The sequence below is a fragment of the Cygnus atratus genome, chromosome 16 (assembly GCF_013377495.2).
Source record: "Cygnus atratus isolate AKBS03 ecotype Queensland, Australia chromosome 16, CAtr_DNAZoo_HiC_assembly, whole genome shotgun sequence".
Lineage (NCBI taxonomy): Eukaryota > Metazoa > Chordata > Aves > Anseriformes > Anatidae > Cygnus > Cygnus atratus.
In genome coordinates, this window is record NC_066377.1 from 7,482,501 (window position 1) to 7,509,457 (window position 26,957).

The 26,957-nt window shown below is 40.6% G+C and overlaps 1 protein-coding gene across 4 annotated transcripts in view; it reads right to left on the reverse strand.

Moving 5' to 3' along the window:
- Positions 1–16,465, reverse strand: part of TSHZ2 (teashirt zinc finger homeobox 2) — a 214,459-nt gene extending 197,994 nt beyond the window's left edge. For 3 of the 4 annotated variants that reach the window (XM_035548547.2, XM_050714068.1, XM_035548546.2), the window contains exon 1: positions 15,595–15,789. In XM_035548547.2, the coding sequence (XP_035404440.1) occupies positions 15,595–15,634 (40 nt within the window). In that variant the 5' untranslated portion in view covers positions 15,635–15,789. Of the gene's footprint in view, positions 1–15,594 lie in introns of all 4 variants that reach the window. The other variant, XM_035548545.2, reaches the window with a different exon arrangement.
- Between the last annotated feature and the right edge of the window lie 10,492 nt (positions 16,466–26,957).

Here is a 26,957-nt window from a genome sequence, read left to right on the forward strand (position 1 = left end):
ATCAGAAATTCCTTGCTGAGCCAGCTCTGCTAATAATTTTTGTTCTAAATCATACAAAAATCTGTGAAATGTAATCATGTCCATGCTCCAGTCCACTGAAAATACCTGGAAGATGAAATTAAATCTTGCAAAGACAAATCTGTCTTGTACTTGACCACTCCAGGACTAAATGAACAGCCAGCGCAATGGTTTACTCTGCATGTGTGAACCCAAGTTACATGCTGAGGCCACAGGCTGGGAATCTACGATCTGCCAGTCCAGATGGGATTAGAAATCACCGTCACGTATGAAACGTCTGGCTCTCAATGAAATCAGCTTTGAGGGGTAGGTTTATAGAGACACTTTCAACACATGTAGGAGAGGAGTAAAAACGGGGTTGTGTGTAACTGTACAGTTTAGATCAAATTCAATTATAGCTGAGAAAGCTACATTTGCAGCATTTTCAATGAACTCGTTTCCTCAGTGAGCACCACGCTGTTTACTTGGCCTCTTCAACACAAGAGTTTATTGACTTCTGCAGACTGATAACTACTTAGACCACATTTTTCAAAAGCAGAAGGTGGCACATGACCGTGCAGATGCCACTGTAAGGCCAGCAGGCATGTTCCTAAACTTACCGTAACTACTCACCCCAACTGTTCGCACTGGCAGCTCCACAATGCCCTGCTGCAGCACGTTCTCCCCACAAGTGCATGCAGATTTTGATAATTGCATGCATGGGTACATCTAATCAACAGCAGATTTTTTTCACCCTTATGGATCTCAGGCGTCTGCTTTTGAAAAACTGCTCACTTAAGTCTTACGATGCATTTTTACCTAATTGGCAGGGAGATAAGTAATTAAATTCAACAGAAACCAGGGCTCCCAAACAAATATATAATTTTTGAAGCCACAATTTCTATTTCTTTTTATTACCTTTACCTATGTTTTGTATGGCAAAGGGTCATAGAACAGATGCAGTTGCTAAAACTGAGTAGCTTAATAACTGAAATCAGCTTCTGCAGAGAACAGCAGCAGCAAGTTAGAGGACATGACTGAATTCACTTCAGAAGCCAAATAAAGTTTTGAGTCACTGCTGACTCAGGTAAAACTCCAATTTAATACAACACCTTCAAAATATAACCTCTTCTAGATAACGCAACAGTAATCAACTAGCCAAATACACTCAGAAGAGGAAGAGGAAATTCTGAGTATAAGTGCAAAAATGAATCATTATTCTGATAATGTTTTTGTTATTATTTTTGCAGATGGATCTGAAAGCTCTTACGACTCAATTAAGTTACCACAGCCAATAAAGACAAAAAGCAAAATCAGGGCAGATACTTTCCGCCTAGACACTACAGTGATGGGCACATTAGAAATGAGGCAGATTAGATGGATGAACTACACAGACACATCTAACTGTCCTCCAGTGCACTCATTTGTTTGACAGCCTGGAAAATGCCAACATTCCTTGGATTAAATGAAAATAGAAAACTGCATTTTCACTGTAAAATATACAGAGAACTTTGCTATGTCAGTTTCTCTTTGTTAAAATAAACCAGCGCCCAACCAAGTACTCCCAGAGTGACTCAAAGTACAATAAGCTAAATGAAACAGTAACTAAGATGCAACCAACTGAAAGCCCTTATACTGCTACCCTTTTGTCCCGGGATATTAGCGGTGTGATATGACCAGCACACACTTCGATACACTAATTTTTCTTGAGCTCAACGCCACCAAAATGCTAAATTGCCCATCTTGCATTGCTTATCTTGAAACCCTATTTCTTTACTGCATGACTGCCAACTCCTCTACCTTTATGGGCCTGTCAAACAACTGTTTTGTGGTGTTCTTTGTTCTTCAAGCATGTAAAACTAAACAAATATCTTGGATATAAAAAATAAAGAACACCAATAACTGTACTGATTCTCCCCAGAGGTTTCTGGTCCAGGTTACAGATGTATTGGCATGGCTTTTTCTTCAGTGCTCAGAAAAACGCATACACAATGACACACGGTTAGCACTTGCGTACGCGTTCAACAGCTCCATATTTTTTCCTAGCACCAGGACATGTGCACAAGTAGGGAGCTAGATTTGGCAGTATGCAATTTGGCAGTCTCCGAGCCGGATCCTGTTCTTGCCCACTCCAGCTTTGACAGAAGTGCCGGCTGCAGCCCGGGGAGCTGTGCGACATCCCGGTGCTGTCGGGGAGAACAGAATCCAGCTCCTTGTGACAGTTTTCCCCACACAACATCACAATCAGCCAAACACATTTGTAATCTACTGCAGCTGGTGTTTCTATAATTGATAGAGATATAAAAGCCCTTTTTGCTAAAGTAGTACTTTTTTTTTTTTTTTCTTGGGGGAGTTGTGAGAAAGCAGCTACAAAAAGTGAGCTCTAAATCTCAGATAATGTAGCTCCCTTTAGAATCCCAAGCTTAAAGCAAGTAGTTATGAGTTTTAGCGATGCAAAAAAACGGAGCTAAAAACAAACATTTATTTTACTTGACGTAGCAAAACAGTGGATTAAAAAGTTAAATCAATGCGCCGTCTGAATGGTTCCTGCTGTAGCTGCAATTTCAAATGAAATAAGAATGTTATAAAAACTCTTGCATATTAGGCACATTTGGAAATGTCTCCTTGTAACTGTTCTTTAAGTGTTCTGTCTATGAGCACTAACAGGTCACTGCACAGGAAATGCAAAAATATGTTATATTTTAATCAGGGCATATAAAACACTGTCTAGAATGTTACATTGCCCTTGGGAATCTGTAGTAAGTAGGGGAACTTTTACAAAGTCCAGGTCACTCTCCACATTACATCACTCTAAAAAAAATTATTAGGTTAAATTATATAGATGTCATGCATTAGAACTTTCCCAGTTGTAGGATGATGACTAAGAGATGCATATTTCCTTGGAGAAACTCATAATCAGTCCCTTGTTCCCCTATACATACTTCGTATATTGAAAATAGTGCATTTTAACTGAATTGAAATGTTTCCAAACAATCTTAATGAAAGAGGACAAATACAAGAATGAGACTTTTCGTATCCTCGCCAACAACAAATTTCAGCACTCAACCCTAACACACAGGCACCAATTGAAAACCTGTCTGGCTATACCTCACAGGTGATAAAAAAAGGAAAGAAGGTATTTTAGCAGAGATGTTTGGGAATGATTAAGGTAAAATGTCCCTAGTCCAAACAAGTGGAAACCCAGATGTCAGTGTCATAACATTCCCCCTCCCCCCATAAATATTACTCCAAGTGATTTACCTCTGTTTAACCCAAATCACAAAATGATAAAATATCTAATAAGTTCACAGAAACAGCAAAAGAGTAATGTGAGGGTGACTGTTTTCTAGATTAACATTCTCAGGATTCTAGCTATTTAACATACAACATCTGGGAGGTGACACAAAACTTCACAGTGCCCTGACAACATCCTGCTCTGCTCTCACTGCTCCTGGTTCAAATTTTGTCACTGACTTCCAGATACAAAGATTCAATTTCTATAAAAAATCTCACATAGAGCAACAAATAGAATAAAATACAAAGCCCTGCCCCAAGAGAAACAAAAGTCGGTGTTGCAAGGGCCTAGCGCCTGCTGAGGTAAATGGCGGTTGCCTTCACAGCGACATAGTGATCGGCCATCTGCGATTTGCATGTTGCAGCATGAGAACAGATCTCAAACTAACAGGCCCTTTTTATCTAAACAGATATCTGTGGTTGCAACCTTTGGCATTATTCTTTGTATTTTTCTCTAAGCTGCTCTCTTTTAGTACAACAGCTTTGTAACTGCCAGTATTTTCCACCCTTTGTTCCAGCCTACCTACAGCGCAGAGCTCCTCCAGGCCTCAACTCCTGCCACGGCCCTTGGTGACAGCAGGCCGCCATCTCCATTTCACAGACAGAGAGCACATCTTGGACACCTTTAAAGTAACTTTCTCCACACAAAGGCAGTGCTGGGGTAGCCCACCTTCCCCTGACCACCGCAAGCGCTGATGTGAGGTGTGGAAAAGCTGCTGTCACACAGGCCCCGTCTTGGTCAGGGCACCATCTAGCACACTCAGGGCAGACAATCTCCTCACTCTCCTTTGACTGCTCAGACCCATAGCCATCCCTGCAGCAGGGTAAGCAATTGTCCTACTTATCCCCAGCTAACACATATTTTAAGGGACTGTAATTGAAAAAGAGAAACTGAGAACAGAGCATGCGTGGTGGAGATGGCATGCTTGGAGAATGCTGTGTCACCTTCTAAAAATTCTTTGGCAACAGCAACTTTTAGACTTTATAAGTCAGACAAATTTGGGTGGATTTTTTTTTTTTCAGGGAAAGCAGAAGATATCTCTGAAAAATGTTCACGTCACTGCCAGAAAGCAGTGGTCCCACAGCTTTGGAAAAAAAAAACCCTGACATACGTCTTTTATTAAACTTTTGCCAAACAACATCCTACCCTAAATTTCAGGAAAAACATTTTAATAAAGGAAACACAGATTTTGGCAATGGAAAATGTTGCTTTGAACAGCTCAGATCTGGAAACATTAGAACCAGTAGAAATCAAGCCTTTCAACAGAAAACCCCAAACAATCTGGGCTACAGGAATTGTTGCACCCATGACATAGATATTATTGCTATGCCCGGGGCTATAAAGTACTCCCAGCATCAGCCTTTTAAGACCTCCATTGGTTTTCTGCTCTTTTCTAGCTCTTCCCTGTTTTTCTCTTTTTGTTATCATATAGCTGAACTTTCTCCACGTCAAAGTGCTGCCCAGCAGGTTACAGAACTGAGGCCTGTGCAGCAATGCTGGCTGCTTGTTCTGCGCCATCCACAGCACAGTTCAAGCAATCCACCCAGTCAGAGGAATGATCAGACAAAACAAAACAAAAAAATCCATAATTCAGAACACAGAGAAGCTTGATGACTTGGTCTGTGTTATATGAGCTGTTTTTTTTCTAATCTGCAAGTAAGACAATAATTGGCTGAGCCTACAAAACCCAGGTCTGAGCCCCTGATTCAGCCAAAGGGGGTTCTTGGCCTTAAATTTAAGTGCAGACTTAAAAATTGATAGGAACTCCTTCTTAATCATCAAGTATTCAGCCACTCATTACTGATATATATTTTAATGATGTGCTCTTAATTTTGGTCTGGTTTCAAAAGTACTATTTCCTCAAATTCAATATAAATTCCAGGATTGCGAAATGGGGCCCTGCAATTGTGTTTAAGAGTTTTTTCCTGTTACAAGCTATGTTTAAAATACAAAATTGAAGGAGTTTGGTATGTCAGGTGATGTTTTGTTAGCTTTTGACAAGAGAAAATATTTAATACCCTCATTTTTTTCCTGCTCTGAATATTAGTTTAATTGTCACAAATAATTAAACGCTTATGAGTAAAAGACATCTTTAGACATTTTGACAATACATATTAAGAGATGCTTTAAGGGAAGTCTGCACAGATCGGCTTTTATTTGTTATACTAAATGACGATGCATCTTGATTGCATTTGTTCCTTATTTGTGTGTGCAACAGGAGACGTACTGTGGATGATCTGTAAGGAATAAAATGACAGTATTTGACAGGCTAGGAAATGTCTGGGCAAGGATACAGGATAAGGAACACTAAAAGGGCATTGTTTGTGGAGGGGCAATGGGATAGAGACACTCCCTTCAATCTAAGGCAATGAAAGGCGCAAACAACTAAATTACAGTTAATAACAGCAAGAAATAAACATAAATTACATATACAAGGCTCAAGCTTAAGGACTTTGGACCACTAAAAATATATATTATTATATCAATTATCACAGAGAGACAAATTCCCATCCTGGGAATTTGAATACAAACTCTAATAACCTACTATTCAGACATAGAGGCAGGCATTAATTTCCACACGAAAAGGAGCCATGGTAGAACTTCCCATTTCCCCAGCTCCAGAGAAGAAAGCCCTACCTGGTGATTCAGCCCTGAATGCTCTGGCCTCTGTTAGAGGGGGTAGCAGGTGGTCTCCCAGGTAAGGCAGATTAGCCCTATATTACGTAAGATTTATTCTGAGTTCTTGTCAATATAATGGCTGAAATGACCATTCCCGAAAGGTAATATGGTGTGAAAATAAACATAAACAATCCTTAATGAATCCATAGGCTATTACTTGCATCATATTTCTTCTATAGGCAATACATACATCTCTGTTTAGAAAAATAATGCTGCCCTTGATCGAGGCTTAACAATTCCTGTTCACACAAGAGGGAATGGAGCAAGTCCATGGGAACTGCTCGGGGCTAAACGCTTTTGTAAATTCAAGTCTCTCTTTAGATGCCCACATAAGGATTTAGACCCTTAACTTTAGAAGCTGACTTACAAAAATCAGAGCCTTAAAGTTTATTACCAGAGATTTCCAACCACCTCTGGCAGACTGTGTGGAGGAAAATGTGTATGTCCTGTTAGGTTATAATTAGACTACACTTTTCATATTTCTCAGAGCAATGCATTATATATTGTCAGAAATACAAAGCTGGATCCCAGGTCTGACAAAGAAATATAGAGCATTATGTGGGCAGAAAAGTAACCGTAATCAAATTCTCCAGTTCTGAAACTTATGACTGACCAAAAATGCATCTGAGGATAACATAGGGAAGTTAAAAACTTAAATTATGCTGACTAAAACTATCCTCCTAGAAACGATACCTTGGACTGGAAGTTAACGGAGCCCAGTCTTTTTCTGTTGGAAGTGCGCTGACAATATAAATGTGATCTAGTACGTAGAGCAGGGAATTAGCAGCAAATGCTGTTTGACCTTGAGCAAATCAGTTAATGCTTTCTGGCTTCAATTTGCCTTTCTGTAAAATGGGGACAAAATATTCTACTACGCTGTGGTTATTATATGGAGTACATAGCATTAATAAGAAATCCTTGGAAGAAAGGTGCTAAGTGTGAAGAAATATTAATCTACTTCCTATCAAAGTGCACATATATGAGCAGGAACCATGCAGCTAATCAAAAGCACTAGAAAGCTTTTAATTTTTAGCATTTAATGCTACAGATGATCAATATAACTACTTAGCATCTTTCTCCTTTCACATGTTAATTTAATGCTACTTGTACTGTGCTCATAAATGTTATGACATGGCTGAAAAACACATAAAAAATTAATTTTGGAAGACAAACATACCAGCTAGAATAAGATTATGTTTCTTCAGTACAAAACTGTACATCATGAAAAGATCCAGCTTTTTTTTGTCCACTCACGCTGCAGGAAGTAAATGAGTTCTTCCTATATGTACAAAGAAAATTGCAGACCTTATGAATTGTAGTAGTGATTCCCAGTGCTATTCACACAAAATTGTTTATATACAGAGTAAAATCTTTCCTTTCTTAAAAATAAAAATAAGACTTCTTCCTAGTGGAGGGTCAGTGATAGAAATAGGTCTGTTCTCTGCACATATCAAACTGCACCAAAGTGCAGATTTTCATTTTTATCTGCTCTTTCACTAGAAAAATCTTTGCTATCAAGGTATTCCAGCAAATTTATTTATTTTCATTAACAACAAGAACTGTGTGCTGCTTCTTTTCTACAGAAATTCCACACTGATCCCACATAAACAGACCAAATATCACTTCAGCAAAGTTGCTTTGGGAATATTTAATAGCATTTTTTAAGTTATGAAAGTAATATTGAATGAAATTTACTACAATTTGAGATAAGTAGGTCTTAATTTTATATGAACAGAGAGACTTAAAAACAAACAAACAAACAACAGTAACAGTTCTGATTATATTATGGAATATTAGGCCTTGTGCAAAACCGGCCCTTTTCTCTTTTACATGCTTAAAAACAAGCACAACAGGCTTTTCAATTAAATGAGTCTTTTGAGAGAGATGCAGGAAGAGCCAGAAAGCTCCTTAAACTTTATTGCTTTTCATCTTTGTCAGGTAGAGATGTATATTAAAAATGACCTTTTCTTTCCATTACATAGTCCTTCCTGCAAGTTTTTTCCTCTAATTTGACCTGTCACTTTCAAGGGTTTCACAAAATGGGAATGGAAGGGTTGATCTGGATCGGTTTTTCCCCATATATTCAGTAGTTTTGCTTTTCTATTGCCATCTAGAGCTGAGGATGCTTCCAATAGTCTCTACCATTGTGAGTAACTTTAATGAGCCTCAGTATCATTAGACGATACAGTTTACAGAACACAGGGAAAAAAGACACAGAAAGGAATAAGATACAGCTATAATAGATACAAGCCATGGAGATGAAAGAAAGAAGTCAGCATCTCATTTGCATTAATACAATAAAAATACGGCATTAATGTTGCTAGTTGTAAATTTTTTTTCAATAAAGTTGAGCCTGATTATATCTGAAAAAAAGACAGGCTGTGCATTCCTCATAGGTCTTGCATGTGTTTAGGCTTTAAAGAACAGTTTCTGGCTATTAACTTTCTAGATTTAATTGCCACTAAAAACAATCTCCATGAAACTTCAATTGAAAGCCACTCCTCGAGAACCAATGGTCTGATCTTTCAAAGCCAAAACTGCTTTGTTTACAGCAATACAAATTCAGAGCCACACTTCACATAACTCCACTCCATCATTATGTTATGTATTTTGTTTACTGGTATTATGTGTGCATACATATATAATTATATACACATTCACATACAGCACAGTTCAACCTGAGAATCAGTCAAACACAATATTGCCAACCTTCTTTATTCAAAAATCACAAATCACACCCTCAAAAATCATGAGACAAGCTGAAAATTATGAGATACTAAAAACAGTCACTTTGAGAATGCTGTATTTTTCTTCTGGCATAAGAACTTTTAGGCTGCATGTTTTTAAGCTTTCTAGTTCTCCATGGCAGGGGAGTTAAAATAAATTTTCCCTTTAGAATGTATATTCGGCATTTGGTTAATCACCAGACTCCAGGAGCTGAAAGTTTAAAGAAAATACACACTAACAAATGACTTTCAGTCGACACAACTTCCAATATCACACAAAGTTTAACACATGGGCAAGTATTAGTGGAATTCTCAAAACCTTCTTTAAAATACTGAGCTTTCCAGCTTGTATCAGTAAGAACAGTGCATCCCTCTCCCAGGCAGGCACTTGGCTACCCTTTTTGCAGGTATGTATGCGTGCATACCTGAGGGGGATCTATTTCCTATCCATTTAGGACTGTATGTTCCATTTAGCTGTAGAATTTTACCAATAACTGAAACCATCGGGTGCTGCACATTATAAAGTATGCATTTTTCACAATCTAATCCTGTCATTTTGTAACTATTGTTGTGACTTTATTTTTCCTAGGGCAAAGGGGAAAAACATTTATTTTTGGGAAACAAAGATTCTCTTCATTTTCCTAAATGAAACTCTTAATGCAACACTTAGATCATAAGACCAGTTTTTCCACTTCTTTTTGCCGAAAAACCTCACAAGGTAACAAATGAAAAGCCAGCAGTTAAAGAGGGATGTGTAAATCTAATGGGAAACAGCATGCTTCTATGATGGCTTTCTCCTTGAAACCTTAAAAAACACACCGTTCAAAAACACACCGTTCACTGTCAAGGCATTTCTGAGTTGCAAAAGCTGTTATTATAACATGGTAAAAATGACTCGGTGCCAAGATCCAGTGGCCTCTAGTGAGAGGTCACCTTAACAAGGAAGAACTGATTTTGATGTCTAAAACTACCCGGAACTTTTAGGCTCCCGATTTGCAGAACCCTCTTCATGCACCTACTTGAGAGCTGCTGCTTGTGTGCACAACGTAACAGAGCACATTAGAAGGGATTCTTTAAAAGACCGTATCATCTACTGGTACCAAGAAGCAGTGTTCAATAATTAACGCAGAGAATGGAAACGTGTTTGAGAAGTGAAGTTAGCCAAGCAAGTAAAACATCTCAGTCCTACAGACTTTAGAAAAGAGCAGCATGCAACCCCCAGTAAACACAAGTTACAGCCAGAACTCAAAGGCAGGTTATGCTTTAAAGCTTAGTGGTAGAATCTGGTCCCTCTTTAGATGCAAAACATTGCTAAAAAATATGTGTATTTAATTTCATAGCTAAACAGCCCAGTCTTACGTAGATAGTCTTTACACAAGGCAGTTACCCATTGAAGCAAAGTGCTGAGTAAGAGATGCAGAACTGGACCCACTCTCATGCAAATTATTGTAATTAAATAGGTAATGAAAAATCACTGCTCTTGCACGAATGAAATGTAAGACTTCAGCTGTGAGTGTAATGTGTTTCCAATTGACTCCTGTATCAGATTCAGAGACAGATGAAAATGTCTCTCTGCTTGCATGAGCACGCTTTAGAGGTAAAACTTCACAAATATTTTCATTTTGCAGAGAATAGGGAAAAACAAAGGGTTATTTTAGCAGTAAAGTCAGTAGGATAATCTTTTTTAAGGCATAATATGGTACACACATGTCTCAACCCAAGAGGCATTAAATAGAATTTGAATCATTTTACTTTGCATTTGCTAATAATACGTCATCCAGTAGATGAACCAGGCCTTATTCTCCCCTCCACGAGCTGACATGATATTTTTTTTACATTTGAGCTCTTAAGATCTGCACAATAGCTTAACACAATAAGTGTTTAGCCTCTGGTTCCAACTGTAATTGATAGAGTACAGTTCCATTCCCTCTGCTGCTGCTAAGTTGGGAATTGCAGCCACAGCAACTGACAGCTTTTTTTTTTTTTTGCCTTTTTTTTTTTTTTTCCGTGAGTCTGGAGTTGCTCTCTGGGAGTGATGTCCTCATCGGGATGTGAAGTAAAGTGACGGGAGAAAGGCTCACCCCAGCCCTGTGCCACGGAGGAACTCCAGGGACCTCTCCTAGGGGAAACAGTTGCTGGAGGTGGGTGCTACTAATGAGAGCAAAAATCAGGAGAAAGCTTCGGGAGGAAATAGCAAAATCCTACAGTTCTGAAGAAAACAGGCTTTTCGATTAGAGAGCACAGGGAAGGGGCAGCATTTACCCAGAAGAATTTCTGACAATAAGCATATTTGCACAAGTGCTATAAAATTATGTCATTTACTGATGGAAACATCTTTTATATTACTGTCACAGGGGCTGAACTCTTGGTGAGTCCCAGTTTTATATAGTGATAACATACTGTGCTTTGTTACGTAAGATTTGGGCTGAAATAAGGAAACAACTGAACCGAACACGATTTCAAATTGTCCCATACAGGCCTGAATTTTGACATGGGAAAGAATCACATTGCAGCTTTGGGTTTAGAAGCCTGGGTCCAGATTTTAATGCAGATGGCTACTAATTTTGGTGGCTCTTTAGTTGCAAAAGTACCTATTTTGGAATGTATTTAATTAACCGGGATGTAAAGCCTTCCCTTGTTTGTGAACACTTTGGCTTTTTGTCATCTGTCAGCATCGTGATGTGCACAGTAACTGAAAGGTTCTGAGGCATGAGCTATTTAGGTGGTTTTGATGTGCACTTGCTTTTCTGGAGGATGTTTAAACAAAGCAGGGCTGCCATTTCTACAGTTTCATTCAGTACTGCTTGCGTGGAAACTGTTTCTATTCCCGTATAATAAAGGCTACAAATAATATCTGAAAAGCCACAACGCTCTTGGTTATTAATACATGTACGTATTGCTTCCTTTCATCACCAAAATGCACGTATCAGACCTAGCTGGTCATCTACTCTGCTCTCTAAAAGCAGGATTTCACTTTCTAAATATGTTTCTGTTGTAAATAACCTTTACTACTACGAAGGTGCAAACTGCAGCTTTAAAGTACTGGTCGCTAACCATCTTCTGTTTGCTGCTGTGTGAGGACTTCTTCAAAAACAAGACTGCCTTGTTCTACACTACCAATAAACAAAATAAACGTGACCAATATCTGTTTCTGCTGTACTTTTCAAGAGCTTTGGTTCTCAGATAGCCTATTGGGAAAGAAAGAAAGACAAATGCAAAACTGCAGCCGGAAAAGGCGTTAAGTCCAGATTCCTCTTTGCAGGCTTTAAAAAAGCAAACTAGCAATTCATGATCACAAAATAAAATATGCACATTTAAACAAGCTGCAGGGGAAAGGAGAGTTTAATCCAGTGAAATTGTGTTTGAAAGCTATTTCATACCCCTAGGAATAAAATCTGAATAGCAATTCTGCTTTGCTCCCACCTTTTTTCCACCCTTCTGTTAATATATTACCATTTGTTATGGAATCGTTACAAGAGTTCTACCCCAGAGGTGGCTGCGTTTCGTTGAAGGATGAAGCACTTTCTGGGCCTGAGTCTCTCCTTACTCACAGGAGCAGACAGTACTCATTGCCACTGCACTCATGCGAGTAAACCTATTTTTGCTTTGTACCTGAGTGAGAGAAGAATTAGGCCCACAGTTTGTAAAGCCCGGTGTGATTCCCTTGGAGGAAAGCTACAACCCAAATGGGTTGCTTATTGTAAACGGAAGTCTGATACTAAAGCAGGCACTGATATAACCAGCCCTGAAAATCTGCTTTAAGAACTATTGAAATGGATATGACGATCTCAAAAAAGAATGACGATTCAGAACAGACTCAGCCCTGGAAAGATCAAAATGCATTTGACATAATTTCAGCATTGATATGAAATAAAGTATCTTTAAAAGTATAATTTGAGAGCAAAAATTCCCACCATCAAACACAAATAGTGTCCCATTAATCCAATTACGCTACCTTGTTTCATTACAATGGTCTGTAATATATTTCTTAGGAATACAAGGCTTAAAATTAATAATAGAACAGGACAAAATTGCCATGTATATTTCTCTAGATAGATTTTCATCTAACAGCAGGACTTCACTTCTGATTCACTCGCTGGTTCTCTTTAACCTTTACATTATTCATTAATCAAACTAGAAACCTGCTTTCAAAGTCAGTGCATGGTAGTAATTATTTACAGTTGTGCATAGTATTTAATTTTAAGCAATGACAAAAGCAGGCATGTCCAGAATCATAAGGCTTATCATTTTTCTTCCGTTGGAGGTGAACTATCTAAAGAAGCTAAAAGTTGCAAACTTCTCTACAATATCTCTGCTGCCATCAAGACAAAATGCAGTGCAACTGATACCTTTGAACTTGTACAAGCAAAAATAAACAAAAGTGAAAATTAAGTCATATATAATGTACTAACTCCTTTAAATAAAAGGAATAAAGAGATCTGCTATCAGCCTTGATGAGCAATTCATTTCTTATTGCACAGTCTGTCTACTGTCACTTGGAGATATTTTTCACCATACAAAACAGAACCTCAGTGCTGTCCCTGAAAATGAAAGTCAGTTTTGAGAACTATAGACAGCAAGCACGTCTACTCTCTGAACCCCCCTTGACACCCACAAACACACAAATACAACCTCAAAGCTGGAGAACTATTGCAAACGTGTAAACCTACTTCAGATCAGTTATGCTGGATGAAACTGGACTGCATTTGCAGTATTCTGCTCACCTGAAACAACATTGATCTGAGGACAAATACAATCACAGAAACGCACCACGGAAGACCAATGCACATTTTATAACAGGAATAAAGATGGAGAGACATTATTGTGGTCATTCACATTTCTAGCTCATCGTTAAGACTCTCAGAAATACTGTAACATTCTGGATAAAAATATATCTTCTTACTGTATTCTCAGCAGGGAAATCCTGGGAAACAACAGTATGGGCTTTGTTCGCAAGAATTTACTTACTCTGTAGTCTATGTTTCTAAAAAAGAACGGGGTGCCCCTGCTACAAAAAGATACTACACACATTGCAAGTGAAAATTCTACTTTGAAAACAAAATAAAATGAAGCCTCGTACTCCTGACAGAAAGAAAAAGGGAGCAATTCTAGCACTGTCACTGTGATGATCAGCATCCATGAAAAAATAGCTATTTATCCTGCAAGTTGAAAACGTTAATGCCTTACTCAGATATAACCTCTTTGTGAATAAAACAATAATAGCAACTCCTCAGAGAGTTTTTCTGAATATATATATGTGCATTTCTAACGTAACCGTTATTTACTGCTAAAAGGGATCTTTGCTTGCCAGCAATCACACTAGCAACCTGCATAGGTACATTCATTGGTCATGTCCCAAAAGACTCTGCCTGCATACCATTGTCCTACACCTATATGAATAAGGTAGAATACGTAAGTTTATAAAAGTTATGCGCATCCCAGTTTCTGAAAAATAACATTTACCTTTGAATGAAATCCAGGCACTACTTTTCAAAGTTTATTCAAGTATGCCACTAAAGTTGCCCATACATTTTGTCCCACATATAATACGATACATAGAGAAAATATTCTGAAGGGGGAGGAAAAATTAGTAGACCATTTTGAAACTAAAAATGTGAAATATTAATTTTCTTTCAAGAACTAATCTGACGAAGGACACAAAGAAAAAAAGAAGAGAAAAAAACCGCCTACATTAAAAGCCAAACAAGATAATAATTGTGCGTGTCTGGCTAAGAGAATCTAGAGGGCAAGCCTTACGTCATTGGCACTTGGGTTACCATGGCGAGTGATTTATTGATATATATCAAGAATGAATAGATCAAAGGCAGCAAGATGACAGGTGATCAATCAAATGTCAAATCAAAGCTGGCAATCAACTGGAAAGCTGATTTTTCAGTGGGTGGGTCTGGCAGAAGAAAAATGAACTTCCATATTGCGCTTCCCAGAAACAAAACCCCACCACACTATTAAAAAAAAATAAAAAGCAATTAAGCAGCCTGAAAGAAAACTCTTTGAAAAGATTTACTACACAGGCCCACTCATCTGTTTCTTTTTCTTGCCCCAAAAGGAAAAAGAACGCCCTACAAATGACAAAACAAAACACTTCCAAAGTTGCAAACTATTTTCTTCTTAAAAAAAAAAAAAAAAAAAGAATAATTGCAAAACCACTTGGCATGTGCAAATATATAAATTCAGCTACAAAACAAAAGAAGAATTTGATTTGAAAATGTGGATTGTCTTCTAACAGTCAGAACGTTTCATTTTATTTCCTGTTGCAATTTTCACCACTGATGATCAAAGGCTGAACTTCCCCACCGGGTTCATCAGCAGAGACAGTCCCTGTACTATTTCAGGCATACACAGCGCGCACACACACACACACGCCGGCACTGCCACCAGAAACACGGCGACATAAAGGATTAAACACCCCGACCCACTTCGCGACACGCGCGGTCTGAAAACAAAACCACCACGGGGGGGGGAGGGGGGGGAATGATAATAAAATGTATTTAAAAAAAAATAAAAATCGAAGCGGGAAGCAAATGGGAGGCTGCTTTGGGCTCGGGTAGGGAAAGGGGCCGGGGGGAGAAGGGGAAGGGAGCAGAAGAAAGTTGGGGGGAAAGTTTGGCCAGGGCAGGGTGCGAGCCCGGCGCGGAGCCGCGGGGCCGGAGCGCGGTGGGAGCGCGCTGGGGGCAGCCCGGGTCGGAGCCGGGATCTGGGCGCTCCGGAGTGAAACCGGCTCGATGGAGTTAGGAAGGGAAAGGGAGGGGGAGGGGGATAAATAAATAAAGATCCAGCCCGGAAAAGCAAGGGTGACCCTAAATAATAATAAAGATGGGGGGTAGGAGTGGAAGGAGCGGAGAGACAGAGCTGTGTAAGTGGATGGCTTCTCCTTACCTGCAGCCCGTTTGGGTGCTTGCTGTTTCCTCCTTGGCATCGCTCTACTTTCTCCAATCTCACTTCTGTCCCCAGATCCGAGAGCCCTGAGACGCTCCTGAGTCGTGTTCCTCTGCCTCTGCCTCTCAGCTGCTTCCCCGGCACCCCCCTCAAGCCGCCCCTGCCCCCCTCCTTTCCACTCCACTGATAGGAACCTGTTTGGGTTTTATTTATTTTACAGATCTAGGTTTCTTTCTTTGCCTCTCTCTCTCTCTCTCTTTTTTTTTTTTGGTTGGCTTTTTTTTTTTTTTTAACTGTTGCAACACTTGCTTTGCTTTGATTCAAACATCCAAGCTCAGGAGCGAATGAAAGGCGCCCACAGTGCCAGAGAACGAGAAGAAATAATAACCAAATAGATATGTAGAGAGATAGATTCAAAAGGCAGCTCGGGAAAGACTGGGGGGGGGGGGGGGGGGGTGCTGCCTGCTTCCTCCCTTCCCTCTCCTCTCCTCCTCCTCCTCCTCCTCGCAGAGCCGTATGGCGGAGCGGTGCCGGGGGTGGGTGTGCGAGGTGTGCGTGCGGGTGTGTGCGGGGTGCGTGCGTGTGTGCAGGGTGTGCGTGTGTGTGTGTGTGTGTGTGTGTGCGGGCTGTGTGTGTGTGTGCGGAGCGCCGCCGGTTCCGTGCTGGCAGATGCCAGGCAGTGAGTGAGATGGGAGCGGGCAGGGAGGCTGGGGAGGGGAGGCAGCCTGCCGCTCACACGCACACACACTCGCACACACACACACACGCACACGTACACACCCGCACACACCCGCACACACACACCCGCACACACACACACACACAGGCAGGGCGAGGCGATGCCAGCAAACATCGATCCGCCGAGCAAAGCGCACGGGAACAAACTCCTCCTCCGCGCCCCGATGACAGGAGGAAATTTACTCCGCGCACACGGCTCGGCACGGCCGGGACCCCCCCCCCCTCCTCCCGCCACCACCCGTGTCCCCCCTCCTCGCCCTCCCCCCCCACGCGCGTCCCCGCACCCACGCGCGCCCCCCCCCCGCCTCCGGCACCCACCCGCGGCCGCGTCCCGAGGGGGCGCTGCGGGGCGGAGAAGGGCGGAGGGGGCACGGGGGGGGGCCGGGGGGGTCGGGCGGTCCCCGCCTGGGGAGCCCCCGGGGGAGCCGTCGGGTTCGTGCCGGGCGCGAAGTTTGGGGAAGTTCAGGTGAAGCCCCCCCGAGCCCCCGCCTGGAGCCCGCCCGCAGCCCGCAGGGGGATGACATGACATGGAAAGGAAATGGAAGAGTAAAGAAAAGGGAAACAGAAAAGAAAAAAGACAATGAGAAATAAAATAAAATGAAATAAATAATAAAATAAATAAAATAAAATAAAATAAAATAAAATAATAAATATATAAAATAAATATATAAAATATATAAAATAAATTAAATAAATTAAATAAATTAAAATAAATAAATAAAGTAAAATCAATAAATAAAGTCGCGGCGGCACCAAGGAGCCCAGGGGCGCTGTACGGTGCCCACGCCCCCCCCTCTCTCCTCCCAGCCCCTGGTCCTTGGGGCCCGCAGGTGCCACCCCAACCGCCAGCTCCGTGCCCCCCCGGCAAGCGGCAGGCCGAGAGGGGCAGCGGGTGCTGCGGCTTTTCACGCCTGGGCTCACCCAAATGGGCACCTGCAGGTAACTTCCCCTGGCAGGTTTATTCCTTTCCCTGTTTTCTTTTTTATCTTTTTTTTGTAGTTTATTTTTTCTTTTTTTTCTTTTTTCTTTTTTTTCCCCCCCACGGCTGCTGCTAACACCTTGAGGTTTTAAGAGAGAAAGGACGGATTCAGTCCTATGCATTCAATTATAATTTGTATAGGAGTTTTGAAAAGTGGGCTTTGCACTACACCGTCGCCTAACCCTGGAGTTTGTCATGGAATGGAGTTTTTTGATGCTTTTGTTGCTGTTCTGGCATTTGTATCCTTCTAATGAAACTATCGGGATTAATAGGAATCATTTGCATCCCGCTAAAATCAATGTGGCAGGTCAGGCTCTGTTACAAAGCGCCAGCATGTGCCGCTCTGTTATAGCCGGTGTCACCGGCGCTCTGCAAGGCGCAGCCCCGCAGCTCGGGCAGGGAATGGGTTTCGACGGCAAGACCCCCAAGTGACCTTCGTATTTAGCAGCCTAATACGAGATTGTGTTTATGGAAGTGTCCACCTAGCTGATTTCACTTAAATTATTTGATAGCCTTCCCTGTACGGACTGTAGCAATTTTTATAAGCAATTTAAAAGTATTTATTGGTGCAAGCAGATGCATAGTTTGAAAGATGAAATAGGATAACGCTACCATAAAATACTCATTTTTCCACTTCTGCCGAGCATAACTCACTCAGAAGTGAACAGCTCTGCTTGAAGCACTCAGAATTGCTCAGACCTCTGGTACCCGTGCGCAGCACGTGTAAAACCCTGCCGGGCACACCTGGGGCTCTGCTCTGCCTTCGCTTCAGGCAGGTGTCGGCACGGGGCAAAAGCAGCACCCGCAGCACCGGGGCAGTTGTCCTGGCACAGGGAGGAGAGGAGGTGACCCGCTGGCTGACTGTACGTGCCGTGCTGGGCCTGGGTCAGGCCGTTCAGGGGCAAGGTGGCAATTTAGAATTTTCTTCCCACATCTCACCCTGCCTCGGGTTGTGGTCCTGCAGGTCCTGCACCCTTCCACTCCTGTGCCTTGGTTCCCAAGTCAGAAACACGGAGATGCTTCTTGTTGGTGTTATATTCCTTCTCCTCCCTGGCTGCACGGAACAACACTGCACTTCTGCTTAGGTTAATTTGTTTATTATGAGGAATTGTGTTTTAAAAGCCCTTTTAACACAGTGATGTTTTTATTACCAGTTCTGCCAAGTCGTGCACATGGCTCAGTGTGTCGGGACGCCAGCAGGCATTGGAGCAGGGGCAGAGACAGAATCCCCTCCGATCTTAACCTCTCCATCTGGGATCTGCTACTTTTGCACAAGTTGAAAAGATCCACGCTCTAGATGTATGCGAGGCAGTGATTCAGTGCAGCCTGGGATCAGCGAGTAGCGGCTATTGTTCTCCAGAGCCATGGCTTACATCCAAATGCTACACACTGGGTATGGTATTTGTATCAGTGGCGTTTTCAGTCTCAACATGCAAGATGAGAAAGTCACTGTTTTAAATGGTTACTCCTTTGGGAAGGGGAAATTGAGAAGATGGACTTCTGAGTAGAGCACTAGTGAGATGGCACCCTATCCTCGGTGATAAATGGGAGCATTAACAAGGCTTGGTCGAGAGGAACCCTACAGATTTATGGCTTCCTGTCTCCACCAGCAGATGCCATTATGGCTGACAGAACAGAATGCCTTTCAAGAGGGAACTGGGGTGGGATTATGAAAAAGGGGGAAGAAAGCAAGCAGACTCGGGTGTCCATTTTTATCCACTGGTCAGAATTCGCTGATAGCTTTGAATAGAGCTGAAACTATACAGCAATTGTGTGCTCTCTCCTCCTGTTATTTATAACTAAGTTGGTGAAGGTCATTTAGCATCTCTTTAGCCCAGGAAGAACCCATAATATTTACTGAAAGCATTTTTGCACACTTGAAAATTAGAGATAATAAAATGAACAGATAGCACTGGAGGCTTCCTTGGCTTATCCAATGGAATAATCTTGATGGGTGCTTAATGTTTACTTTGGAAATGTAGCAAATGATTCTGAAGCTATATTGAATTTTATCTATTTTTATTACATTGCAGAATAATATTTCTCTTTCCTGACAAAATGTTATGACCAGTAATAGCAATGGCAGTTATGCATGTTCAAAAAAGAGTAATCAAATCTCATGCTTCAGGGCATGAGCTGAATTCCCCACTGGGTTCAGGACAGAATTCGCTCCCCCCACATACAGCAATATACAATCAACTAGATATGTTCTTAGAGGTTTTCCAATTTCTTGGTTAGGTGAAGATTACATGGAACAACAGTGTGATCTGGGATAGGGAAAATCATCTATTGCTATGGCTTCAGGGTATTTTTGGTCTGATTTTTCAAAATAATGCGTGCGATTTGCTGTGCATTACAGTAAAGTTTACAGGCATTTTCACTCGCAATAAAGGGTCAAATGCGGTGCATGTACTTGATTTCAATAACTGTGAGTAGTGACGTAGATACCATCACGAGTAGTCACAATGAACTCAGCTGTTTACTTGAAGTCTCTCATCTTACTCTCTGTGTTGTCTGTCTGTCCTTCTGTGGCTGCAATGCTGCTAATTAAATCTGTTTGTTGTTGTTATTGTTGTATTTTATTTTATTTTTCTGGAATTCATTTATATGGAGATACATAGCTCACCTTAAATGAAATTCATTGTGGAGTTCATAAACTCCGTCAAGCTTTGCTTACCACTTTTAAGAAAGAAAAAAAAAAAAAAAAAGTGAAAATTTTGACAAGTTCAGATGGAGATCCAACAATTCCTCTGGGTATTCTATTCTAGTGGCCTTACCATTACAAATTTTTCCTACTGTTGAATGCCTTTTGGAACCATATTTGTTCCTTTGTATGGTGCTCTCACGTGAAATAGAGAACAGTTTACTTCCTTTCTCTTTGCAGCAATTTTTAATACATTTGAAGACTTATTACAACTACTCGCCAAGTAACCCCAATTTCTTCAGTCGTTCCTTGTAGGCCGTGTTTTCTGGACCTGGCGCTATTTTCATTGTTCTGTGGCTGGACAACATATGTTTCGAAGCACAGTGCCAAAAACTGGATGCTTTATTGTGTTTGAAATCTTCCCAGCACCAAGTGGGATTACTTCACATGTCTAACATATGACACTCCTGTTTATATGTCCCAGTTTGACATATGCCCTTTTTGCAACAGCATGACACTGTTGACTCATGTACTGCTTCTGATTCACTGTAACCCCAGATGCTTTCTTGCAGAACTGCTTTGTAATCAGTTGTCCCCATCCTATATTTGAACAGCTGATTATGCATCAGTGACAACTTTGCACTGATTCATCTTGAATTGCATCTTATTTTTTTAGACTATTTCTGCAATTTGTCAAGATCATTCTGTATTACAATGCTGTCTTCAAAGGCTGTTGCCATTCCCTCTAGCTTGGTACCATCTGCAGATATCATGCAAAATATTCTCTGTTCCACCTCCTAAAACAACAATAAAAATATTGAACATTGCTTGGCCCAGGACCCACTCCAGACGTTATTCCAGCCCGACAGTGGGCCACTAAGCTATGGGTTCGGAGGATGGTTTTCTGACCTCTTCCAGCCCCCCGCAGTAATGGTATCTGGAGGATATCCCCTAGCTCACTTAAGAGACTGTTACATGAGCCTGTGGCAAAAGCTCATGGAAGTCAAGATATATGACTTCTCTACCAACAAGGTCTGTCATGCTGTCGTGGAATGAGATTAGGTAGGTTTGACATAATGTAACCTGAATAAATCCATGTTGGCTGCTGTTCATCTGCAAGAACCTTGTTCTAGGCTTATTTTGTTGCAGTACTTTTACATGAACGGAAGGTAAGATGACCCAATGGTCCCTTCCTGCCCTTCCATCCCAAGATAGGTGCTATGCTTGCACTGCTTTGAGTCTTCTGGACACCACTGGTCCACCACAGGTCTTCAAGGAAGATCGCTGGTAGCTTGCAACAAATTGTTGTAAGATGAGTTTAATGGCCTGGCCTTATCTATGTGCTTTCTAAGTGCTCTTGAAACTCTTCTTCCTGCTGTAGTCAGGGCTCCCACTCTTCTGACACTGGTCTTGATTATTTTTGCAATCTGATCACAGCTGATTCATGTAGTGAAGATGAAAGCAAAAAAGGCTTTCTTAGGGTGATCTGTCAAAAGCTTTCTCTCTTTGCTGAGTGACAGATGTAATCTTTCCTAGGCCTTTTTCCTACGTAGAGAAGGCACTTACCAAACACTTTCTTATTTTTATGTTCCTTTCTAGTTGTATCTCATTTTGTGACTTTCTCTTTATAATTTTTCCCTTCGTGTTCTTGGTCACTATAAGGAACTGTCTTCTGCATGTTTTTCACGTTTAGACAAATACTCATTTGTTTATAGAATTATGTTTTTGGTTTCAGAGATATTCTATGTCATGCTGTACAACAGTCTTTTTCCCTGCAAAGGGGCAGAACAGCAGCACTGGGGAAAAATCCATTTTCCCCTTTTCAGGCATTTCTCTGCACACAGCTCAGTTACTCCGGTTTGGTGGAGTGGTAGGGAAGGTTAAATTTCACTTCCTGGGATGAAATCCTGATATTGCTAATAATTTATACTTTGAGTAACAGCAGGCAGCATTTCCAGAGCCCCTTGCCTTCTAATCTTCAGCTAAAGGATTCACCTTTTGGCTGCAAAAAAAAGGCATTTGAGTTTGAACTCCCATCTAACTGCAAAAAGAATCCTTTGTGGCCAAGTAACGAGAATTTAAAACAGCGCGATGGTTTGCACAGCACTGGCTGCAGCTACCTTCTTCAGCCACATCTGTGGTTCATCTTCCATCACAATGTCATCAGCTAAAATATCACATAAGATCTCATTCAGAACTATACATAAGGCTCACCATGCATTTTTTAACTATGACATCCTATTTCCAGAATTTATAATGCAGTCTTACAAACCTACTGCAGACTGAAACAGCCTGGAAGCTCTCGTTTTAGGAACTGAATTTTCCTTCTTTAAATCACAACAAATCTCCAGTTAAAAAAAAAAAAAAAGCAGGAAACACACCACTTTTTTTTTCTGAAATCAGAAGCACAGCAACACTGTAATACCATTTCCCAATCAAAACAGGAAAAGCAGCTAATTGAATAAGATTTTGATCTAAACGTTGTTCATACTGCAATCCAGAAACCTCCCATTTTCTTCAGTGGATTCTGAATGAAGTCCATAATCAGCAGGCATGTTGGACTACTAGTGCATTTATTTTCTGTTCTAGAAAAATGCCAACATCTTTAGATTAAACAAACAAACAAACAAAAAACAATCAGATAGATCTAGGTAGCAAATGGACTCTAGTTTCAGAAGAGCTCTTGGATAAAGATATAATTGAAGAAAAAAAAAAAATAACACTGAGATTTTGGGGTGGTGAAAGCAGCAATGGAAGAAGGCAATGTTCTTCCAAAACTATTTTCCTATAACAACATCTTTTGTTGAAAACTTTGTTTTAATATTTTTTTAAAAAAATCTATGGATGTTAAAATTACAAAATAGATGATTTACAGAATGTTATAAGCACTGCTGTAGATAGCACTGCTGTAGCACTGCAATAGAAAGCAAAGTAAAAGTTTGAAGATTACATCATTTTTTGTGGTTTTCTTGTTATTTTCCCAGTGAATAAACAAACAAAGCAAACAACTGTGTACTGCTAGAATTGGGAAGGAGGGAAATGAAAATTTCCTGATACAGAGATGGAGCCCCATTGAATAGAGCTGGTGGAACATGAAGCACGTTTACAGACCGTCTTTCAGAGCACCTATTCCCGATGCATTTCCTGCTTTTAAGACATGTCAGACGGGCAGCGCTGCCTGTGCTGATGAGACCAGTCTTCCTAGAGCAACCCATCTGGGAAACGGCTGTGAGGATCACACAAGGATGGCGTTTGGACCTTTGGTCTAAGGACTCCTGTGTCCATACAAAATTCACACTTAGAAAGTCCCTGTTCATAAGTTGCCAGGAGCTAAGAGGTTGTGAGGTTCACCTTTGAGAAGGGGCCCAACAAGAAGGAAGAAGCAGGCTTCTTTTGGACCGTAGAACATCTTTACTCTTGAAAGAGTAAGGGAATTTAACTAACTCCTTTAACTAAGGGAATGGGAGAGGCCAGGCCACCTACAAAGACAGGTAAGTAAATACTGAGGGTTCTTTGATGCCATATTTCTGTCTTCCTTTTAAAGATTGAGCAGCCATCCAAATAAAGACAGCAGATAAACTGTGGCAAATACATTATAGAGTGGACAAAACCAGGTAAACATCTCTAGGAAACTTTGAATTGGGTTAGAAACTGCTTGCCTTGAGGAGAAGGCACAGTGAAGGCATAGATGTTTGGGACTAAAAATGCTTTTAAAAATGGCTATAGCAGTGTCAATGTCACAAAATATGCAAATATCCCTATCTGCCTGGATAATTTAATTATAAAGCACCCAATCACCATGGTATTGGAATGAATGCTTTCCATTATGCCATAATGAATTGTTTGTGCAGTGTAAGCCTATTCTTTCTTTTATTGGTGTGCTTATTTATTATTATTTATAGTTGGAGAGGAAAATTATGCTGGTAATTGAAATAATTGATGTATCTGATATTTTAGGGGCTAAAATGAGTCTGGTACCTTCTAAAGCATCTTGTGCTCTGTCTATGGTAACTGTTGGGGAAAAGGTGATGTGCTAAATACTTTAAGAATCAGTAGTTCTCTACATTGCCCCTTGTAATAAACCATGTCACCCACTGAGCCATGCTAGGATTTCTTTTATAGTCAAGGAAAGATAAATGGACAAATACAGTTTACACATACCAAGCACATTTGTTTAATAAACAATGCAGAGAAAGTTTAACTGAAACGCTAAAGCCAGCAAAAGGGATAAGATATTTAATATTATCATAATTGAAATTTAATTTTAATAAAGCAACCCCCTTAATAATATAAAGAACAAAGTTTTCATACAGCTAACAGCAATAATTCAGTGTGAAAGCTATGGATAGGGAAAAAAGGGAAATAGCATTTTTCTTTCTACAGAATAACTTTTTTTAAAAAAAAAAAAAAAAAGTCTGAATGTCAGCAAAAAATATTTGTACTCTAGGCCCAGAAGTCTGGGCTTGCATTTCTGGGTGGGATGCACCAGGTCCTCTGCAGGTGCTTCCAATAGATGCTCCCTCACGAGCAGCAGCTGCTGGGGAGCAGGAGATTACTTAGGTGGGCTTCCAGGGGGCCTTGTAACTGTAGGGTTGAGCTTGGGGAGGCTCTGCTTGTGGGTGTTTGCTGCCTTTGGATGGGGCTCCTGCCCTGGCTCTTTCTGTCAGGTAAGCAGTTGTTGGAAAGAGTTTCTTGTGTTTGCTGTGGAGTCTGGTGAGAGCGCAGGTTGTGAAAGAGTTTATCTGAATGAAACAACCTCTTTCTTTCCCTCTCTGTGCTTGGAGGGAGCAACCTGCACACTGAGGTGCTCAACTTATGTTGCTTGCTCTGCAGGTGAGAATGTTCCTACTTACTGGCTGGCCTGCAACCAGCATGCAAGCTTCTTTAGGTTAACTGGTGTGGAGTTTTATCGGTGAATTGCATGCAGTTTAAAAATTGAAGATAGAAAGGAAAGAATAGTCTGTGTAAATGACTGAGAGTTACAGCAGGAACAGATCAGGAACATTAAAGTTATGTGGAAGTCTAAAGCATCCAGAATAAAAACTGTGAGACAAAGTAGGTAGCATCCTTCCAAATGGGAATCTTAGGGCAACAGAAGAGGGAGATTATTTAGAAACTAGAAAGACTTAATGCTTACTGGGAGTAACTGGCTTTCTATTAAAAGTGTCAAAAATGCAGGAGTAAAAATATACTCTGAGAACTAGCTTTTGGGAGAGTTTGCAAGCTAACAGTGGAGAGGAATATGGCATTCATGCTTACCCATGCAAAATGCTGGGTGGTGATTCTCCCTTGATTAAAAACAAACAAAAAAAATCTTGGAATTTTTAAATTATCATCAGTGGTCAGAATAGCTTTTTTTGTTGTTGTTCCTAAGGTAGCAAACTGTCTTGAACCATCTGTGTCACTAGTGGCAAAATTCCTTGCATCCTTCTGTGCTGCCTCACATTTGTTTCAGAGGAGGCTGAGTTCTTCCAAATCCCCAGGCTTATGGATCTTGTTTAGATACCAGTCCACCCTTGGCTTATGGAAGCTGGTGAGACCAAGCATTGGGATGACACCTTGTCCCTCCTCAGCTTTGCTTCACCACTTGGTGCCAGATAAGAAACCTGTTTAGCTATGTTACTTGTTCCTGCCTTCCCTGGTTGAGGGTGCTTTGTGTGCAAATGGACAAACACTTTCATTTGCATAGATATGGCTCCATTTCTTAAAAATAAAAAGTCTGAGGCCATTCAGTTTGGCTCTCTAAGAGTCCTCCACAAAAGGCAGGATACTTAATGGATGAATGGAAATATAGTTTTGTGGAACAATGTTACAAAATGAGGGTATCAAGCCATTTCCATGGAAATTGAATGACACTTTTATGGGCCTTTCTCTACTTCTGCTTTTAATATAAACTGTATAGTAAATACAGGTAAAAAAAAAAAAAACAACACCTGTCAAAATATAGCTCTGTTTGGTTACCTCTGTCCATGGGACAATTTTAGTAACCTGTCAATCAATGGGCTGCTAAATAGCCTCTCCAAAGCACAATCTGCTATTTCAGACGACATCAGTGTGTCAATCATTTATTGAATCAAAGCCAAATTTGAAGCAAAGCAAGCCCAGTTTGTCAATCACTTTTCAGTATTCTTTCCACTAACCACCTGACAGCTTTTAACTTTTCACTTTTATATTCCATGCAGCTAGTTAAGATTCTTTCATTTTTAATTGGGCTTCTTTTATGATTGGTAGCTAAGCAACTAATATGTTGTTTTATATGGTAATAATGGGCCCAAACTTGAGAGCTTTCTTGACCATTCCTATTTGTTGTTGGGAAATTATTTTCCTTCAAGTTGCTAAATAGCAGATGTAGCAGAAACAGTTATTTAATTATGGGTTGTCCTGTTGTTTCTATCTATAAACACTTTTGGCACTGTTTAAAAATAAACACTGCATGCGCTGGCAAATATATACTGAGTGATTTTAACTCCTGATAGAGTCCTTTGGAATTTCACTGCTCATTTGCAGGGAAAACTGGGTGCAAAAATTAAAGGATTGCCAAAAAAGCAGTTTGGAAAAGTACTAGTAAAGGACAGAGCTCAAAATCTCTGTTCCAGAGTCACACTAGGCTTAAATCCAACCTGATCAGTTTTCAGTCTTAATTTAGGTACAATTAAATTTCTAAGGCCAAGTACAGAGGTCTGAACCACCATCTCTCAGAACAAGCCAGAAGCTCTTCCTGAACAAGCTCAGCTGGATTTCTAGTCCAAAACTGTCTTGAGTAAATTAAGGGTTTCCGTACCCAAAGCATAAAACCTTTGGGTCAGAACTGGGTCCCCCAAAGGCGATCACAGATCCTGGTGTGGTTTCAGTCCTATTTTCTTGTCTTGTGCAAGGAGAATGTTGCTTTCACAAGTGTAAAATGGTTGTATGGCTCTTGCCTTCCTATTTCCAAAGACTGTGTCAGCAGTACAGTCAATGTGTTGTTTTCAGACAAAGATTTATCTTTCTGTCCTTTCCCTG